Here is a 7,085-nt window from a genome sequence, read left to right as displayed (position 1 = left end):
CAGGATTAAGAATACTAGGTATTTATTTCATCTGTTGTTGACATCAGGATCCACTCTTTTTATTAAAGCTCATCAAACATATACCTACCATAAGTTTGTTCTGCTTTGGGGTATAGCAGGCTGTGTGACTATAACAGAGCACAGTACCTCATATGTTCATTCATAGATTTGCCTCCATAAAAACTGAGGCTGTAGTATAGCTTTCAATGGAAGCCATTTTAAAAGAAAACATTACAGAATATACAATTGTAGTTTTTGAATCTCAGACACAAGTTCCTTGACGTGTTGAAAGATGATGTTTTCGATTTCTGACTCCTGAACTCTTATCTTTACAGTCTGCAGGCCTCTGTTGTGAAATGTCTATCAGTGCACTTGCAATTGCAAGACCTGTAAGATAAAGGAAAAACAAAATTTAATGCCCAGCTTTCCTGAAAAGAGTTCCAGAGCAGTGTGATGGTTCCTTTCATGACACTTTTTTGTACTTTCCCAGAAGTGATCAGTTCTATTTCAGAGTTAGATAACAAGTTCTCACTTTCTAAAATGCTACCTGGTAACAGTGAAGAAAAGGAGGAAGAAAAAAAAAGTGCAGTTAAGATACTAGACTGGAAATCAGGAGAACTGAGTTCCATTTAAGTCTCTTATTGATTTGTTGTGTGATCTTAGCATCACCTCTCTTTATCACCATTTTCTTGGTTATGTGGACCAGCAGCTCTCTACATGGATCTTCTCTTATTAAACGTTTGTGCATTGCATTTAGAAATCAGAAAATAAAAGAGAAATGGAGACCACAGTTAAGACAAAATTGTACCCTTGAATATTTCCCTTTGCAACATATATGCCTTCCTAATTTGGAATATTCAGAGGTTAGTGTTTACCATGAACAAAAAGATATGAAAATATCTTTCCAGAATGCATGGATTTGTGAACAGACAGTGAACTGTGATGGTGTTGGCCTGGATAAACTCTAAATGTTGTAAACTCACCAAAACTCTTCTTTTTCAAATTCTGGTTAAGCTGTTGACATTTCATGACCTGTTATAATCTTAGCAGGGTACTACAGGGGGCATGGACAGGCATGCTTAGGAAATTAGTAGTTTTAAGAATTTATTTTTCCATTTGCTTGTTACTGCATACTTGCTAGAAATTACTGACTTCTGCTGAAATGCTGTGATTGACAACACACTTAATACATGGCACTTCTGAATTTTTAAATTCACACAGACAATATTGCAATGAAATGGATTAGGAGTATTCACATCATTCATTTGTTCTACTCCACCATGGCTGCAATAAAACCATGACACTTATATCTGCAAAGGCACATCCTTATATACCCATAATGTAGGCAAAGATGGTGCTGGTTCTCCATACTGCCCAATACATCTCAATCTCTAACCAATAACAGTACCACTCCACAAGGAAACCTTTGAAAATACTTTTCACCACGTTTAACAGGCAGTCTCTATTTTTTAACTCAGGCCAATATCAAACTCAGTTTATCTATTACAGAATGCAATTTTGGCAATATTTTTCATGCATTCCCTCATTACAACACTTACCTAGTAAGAAACCGTGCAAAAAATATTTTTCATTTACAAGTGTTTCTACAGGCTTCTTTTTTAGTATATGGTATACCGTTGGATTCGGTTCAGGTTTCCAATATCCTGAAAAAATCTATGCTATTGCACACTGTAACACTACCTTTCTTAATTCACAAAAATGTTGCAAGAATCAATTAATGTGCATACAGCTTTTTGAAAATACACGGCACTATACTGTAAAACACTAAGTACAATTATCATTGCTGCATTTCGGGATATGTAAGAGCCAAGATTAAGTCGTTTTTCTCACATACACATATGTTTCCTGGCATGAGCTAGTGTTACCTTAAATTAGACTTTGATAAATTGAATTTTTGAAATCTTTGAGGCACCTTTAAAGTATCAGCAGTACGTGGTACTAGAAAATTCAAGGATAAAACCTAAATAACATTTTAATGGTAGCTTACATGTGATCCTGTCTTTAGCAGCTAGGCTTAGGGAGTATGCTAAATGGAATGAATATTATTAGGAAAACAGGTTTTCCATATTTTATAAGATACTTTAAAATATACTTGGATGTATGATGCTAACCCCACTTTACATAACAATTAACAAAAAGGAAGAACTATTTCCTTCAAATCTAATGCTGCATACTGGCATATACTGGCATGCTGTTAGAGTTCCATTAAAATTGGGTCACTCTAGAAGATCATTTTTCAAAATGTCACACAAATCATCTGATGAAATTCATTTATTATGTTCTCTACACCCAGCATAGTTCCTTGTTATCAAAGCAATACAATTAACGGGGGGAACGATTCATTATTTCAGACTGGCAGTCTAAAGGAATTTCATTTACCAAGTCAAGCTGATGCGCAGACACTGCAAGCAAGCACAATTTACATCAAAATACAACAGAAGATTTGATAAAAATGCTGTGGCTTAAATATTCATTTAAAAAACCCCTACAAAACATTCCCTTTATTTTACAGGTTTTGTATATAAACAACAAATGTGAATACATTTATAGTCATTAAAGTTGGAACGGTAAATTGTATAGTGTTCTATATCTGTTACCTCAGTTCATAAGTTATTTCATTTACCTGCCTTCCCTGAATGCTGCCATTTAAATATCCTACCTACCATCCAAACTGGTATTTTCCAAACCAGTACGTGGTCTCTGGTTGCTTCTGACTTGAGTAAGGTGGCAGAAAGGAACAGTGAAGTCAGTGAGCATCTTGCATAGAGAATCAATGGGTCACCTCTAATAGTCTAATTTCTGGAAATTCAAGCTTAGCTGCAGAACTGGACCTATTTTTAAGTTTAGTTTGTTTTTCTACTAAGTGTTATAGAAATAACCTGACCTAGTTCTATGCAGCTAAAACAATCCCCAGCTTGTTTTAAGGATATGTATGGAAAGATCATTAAGAAGTGAGCCCAGTCAAATACATAAGTGGAAAGTATATTTTGTAAGAGATAATTGCATCCACAATGAGAAAAATACCAGAGAAAGCAATATGAACTTGGTTATCTGTAGCAGAACTATTGTCTTTCCTAATGGAAGTTAAATGGTAATAGTTTATTCTCAGGAAGTAAGTGTCTAATCATAAAATTACTGGTGTGTGAATTTTTTGTCTTTTTTTTTTTACAATTATGCAAAACAATTAATAAATACAGGAATAAAATATAGCACATCAAATGAGATTGCCTTGAAAAGCACATTCCCGATTTATATACAAACAGCACTTTAATTCTGCATTTGAACAAAAGCATCTGAAAAAGTCAGTCATTTTGAAATGCTCTCCTCCCAGTCTCTGTAAAAACAGGCAGTACTATATATTTTAATTTTGCAGCAAAACAGCTTCATTAGGCGTGAAAGGTTAATTGCAGGTTTAAGTGCAGTTCAGGGAACAGTGCACGGGTCTGTAGTGAATAGCACAGTCTGCTACAGGAAGGCTGAGTGCTATAAACTGTTTGCCCTGCTGAAATGTTTTACTACCTCATTTACTAACTGTCTTCTTTTACTGCTTGTATTTGTAGTTCTTCTAAAACTTTAATAGCTACAGTTTTATTTCACTGTAATCAGATTTAAATGGAAATACCCATGCTGGGATGTTTAAACGTTTTTCCTCTGATTGTATACAGCTACATTTGAACTGATGTAAGGCTACACTATCTCTCAAAGTAGAAAAAACCCTAACATTGAAAAAGTTAGTCTTACATGTTGGTGTGCATATTTAAAACCTTTTTTCCTCCTCTATTGTTCATTTTAATGAGAAATGCATTGAGTTCTTACTATCCCCTTTGTTAAAAGTAAGGGAACAAAGAATGACCTCAGATTCATGGTTAGGCAGGTAACTGGAAATAGTTTTTACAATTTAAATATGTATTATTCAGAGATAGTATTTGGATAGATGTCTTCATTTGATTACATTCTACACATTTTCATTGTTACGCAGAATCAGAACATTCAGAAATCTGAAGACAATAAAATAACTACAACTCAGGTAGATCAATTGGATTTGTTTGATATTTTAACCAAAATTATAGTCATTGCTTAAGGTGACCTTAAGCAATGAAAATAAAATGACAGCTGCCATACAGAGAGACTTAAACAGAAAAGACTAGGTAAATGCTATCCTATTAATGTAATAGCTTCACCCTTCAGCACCCAGCAGTCTTTGTGTCACTTCCATTTGTTGATTCTTTCAAGATTTGTTACTCTACATGTTCACCTGATAGTGGACAGAGTCCTTTTATCATAAATGATCTGTTATTCGAAGACTTTCCATTGTAGAAGATAAAATGCCCACGAATATCCTTACAAATGGATCTAAGCAGTCTGAAGACATACTGAGTAAGGGATGAGAATTACAGCCTCTAGTGCCTCATGAAGATGACCATAGCACACAGTGAAGCTAGTGAAGACAATTTCATGCTCATCAATAAAACTACCAGTTATTATGTAGGGTATTTTTATGAGTTCTGTCATTTATCATTATTTTAAGTCTATAAAGAACTTTTTTGTAGATACTCAATGTATATTTTGTGTATTTTGTATATTTACATACAAAACCACCTTGTTAAAAATGCAGGTTTTTTATAATCTATTTCTTAATTTGATGAAACAGATCACATTCACCATAAACTTTGTGGATGCATACCAGGACTGCATACATTTATTCTCCATAGGAAATATCTACAGTAGCTGTAATGGCTATAATGGCGGAGGAACATAACTTTCAAGAAGGTTGTTACTAGGCAAGTGTTTCTGAGTACCCACTGAAAAAATTCTCTCACTTTCTATGAGACATTGTGCTAGGAATATTCTTATTCTATTTAGTTGTTTGGTAAAATTTTCCAGATTGTCTTTTTTCAAATGGACTAACTCATGATTAATTTTCATGACTGAAAAGGCTAGAATGTTGTTTGTGCTACACACTTCTGTGCTATAGATCAAGCCATGTCTGGAGGTATCCAAAAGGCAGACAAAATGGAACCAGAACAAAACTGGGGATTCTAAGGAACAACTCACAAAACCTTCTCCTAATCACGTACAAACCTGATACTCAAGTGCCTGCTTTCCAGGAGAAAAATTAGGAGTCATCTGAAGTTCAAGACTGTACATGGCTAGAGGAACCACTGTATCTCACAAAAGAGCTAAGTTCATTTCAAAGTCAGAAAATAGTCAAATCCTTCATGTGTATCTGAGGGTCCTGATCTGGCAGGTGTGCCTAGACAATATCCAGACATCATGGACTTAGTCACAGAGACAAACAATCATAAGCAACTGCCAAGAAGAGTAAGTATCTTCATGACCCGTCATATAGAACTTTTTTTATTTGAATTAGAATTTTTAAAAAGGACAAGCTGACAGCACCTCAACATCACAAAGTCTTTTTATGGGCTTCTCTTCCTGTTTGGTGCATGCATGTGTATTTTAAGTTGACACCACTCTTACTATGAGAAAGATATATTAAACAAACTAAACTAACTAGGAAATTACTTTGGGCAAGTAACCCCATCATTTTTTTTCAGTGATAACTTTTGCTAGATGGGAAGATAGCCAAAACTCCAGGAGGTATGCTTTCCTTTTCTTATGCATATAACTTAATTAAATAAGTAAAATATGAGACAGAGCTTAAACCATAACAATAATAAACTAAATAATGATAGTGTGGAATTAAATAGCCACACACTAGTAGAAAGGAGATGTCATGCTCCTTTGTATTATACCCTTGGTATATGGTAATAACAGCTATCTATAAGGAGCTAAGAAACTTCTATTCCCAGAATAGACTTATAAATTACTTGCTGTCAGTTTGTGGGAAATGCAGACTATACAATAAAGGATCTTTTACGAAATGTTCAGCCTTTCCCAATTTTTCTCATTTTGAAAAGGAAATGGCCCTACATATTTGTGTGAAATATTTGTGCTCCGAGGGGCCGGTAGTGATTTTTTTTTTTTTATACAGTCAGGCAGTTTTCCCTTCCCTTTCAGTGTGAGATATCTCTAGTTTAGTCTGTAATCCAGGTCTGTACAACATCTGGTGCCTTTAAACTATGCAGCCTGCCGGTGGCTAAGAGACAGCATGGGCTGTTTGGTCTCTCTGGCTATGGACAGGCAGAGATTGACGATGCGACCATGGTGCACACAAACTCCCTGAAGGTCAGCTGGCAGATGGGAGTCCACTTACTCCAGGCTAATCCGCACCAGTTTGGGATAGTTATCCAAGCACTTTGGGATAGCTCTTGTCTGTTCATCAGGACAAACAAACACTGCAGTGATGAAGAGGACCTAGTGAGGTGTTGGAGACACTATGGTAGTAGGTTGGGATTGGTGCAATATAATGTTGATTAACTGCAGCTTTTTTCTCCCACCCGCTTTTCTCAACTCAAGCCCTCCTGGAACACAAGAATCATAGAATCATAGCATTATTTAGGTTGGAAAAGACCCTTCAGATCATCGAGTCCAACCACAAACCTAACACTACCAAGTGCACCACTAAAACATGTCCCTAAGCACCATCTCTACATGACTTTTAAGTACCTCCAGGGATGGTGACTAAACCACTTCCCTGGGCAGCCTGTTCCAAAGCTTGACAACCCTTTTGGTGAAGAAATTTTTCCTAATATCCAATCTAAACGTCTCATGATGCAACTTGAGGCCATTTCGTCTCGTCCTATCCACTTGTTACTTGGCAAAAGAGACCAACACCCACCTCGCTATGACCTCCTTTCAGGTAGTTGTAGAGAGTGTTAAGGTCTCCCCTGAGCCTCCTTTTCTCCAGACTAAACAACCCCAGTTCCCTCAGCTGCTCGTTCACTGATTACTTTTAAAAGAAGCTAATATGAGATTATTGCATGTAGCTGGACTGTATCATCAGACCTGTACACCAATCAGACCTGTGCACCTTGCCCAGGGAAGGCAGCACAGATGGAAGTAGAAATGCCCTTACTTAACAAGTGGGAGAGAAAGACTGAGATAATGGCTGATCTGGGCTGGGAGAGGATCTCTCATCTGAAACTGCATAAGAGATGTTA

General features: G+C 36.2%; 1 protein-coding gene across 1 annotated transcript in view; it reads right to left on the bottom strand.

The window, feature by feature from the left end:
- Positions 1 to 262: 262 nt before the first annotated feature.
- The window catches only part of ATRNL1 (attractin like 1), a 536,524-nt gene continuing 529,701 nt past the window's right edge, over positions 263 to 7,085 (bottom strand). Inside the window, exon 29 of the mRNA XM_072870268.1 lies at positions 263 to 387. Coding sequence (XP_072726369.1) covers positions 263 to 387 — 125 coding nt within the window. The remainder of the gene's footprint in view (positions 388 to 7,085) is intronic.

The sequence above is a fragment of the Ciconia boyciana genome, chromosome 8 (assembly GCF_034638445.1).
Source record: "Ciconia boyciana chromosome 8, ASM3463844v1, whole genome shotgun sequence".
Classification (NCBI taxonomy): Eukaryota; Metazoa; Chordata; class Aves; order Ciconiiformes; family Ciconiidae; genus Ciconia; species Ciconia boyciana.
Note: the sequence above shows the minus strand (reverse complement) of the source record. Positions and strands in the feature narration are given on the sequence as shown.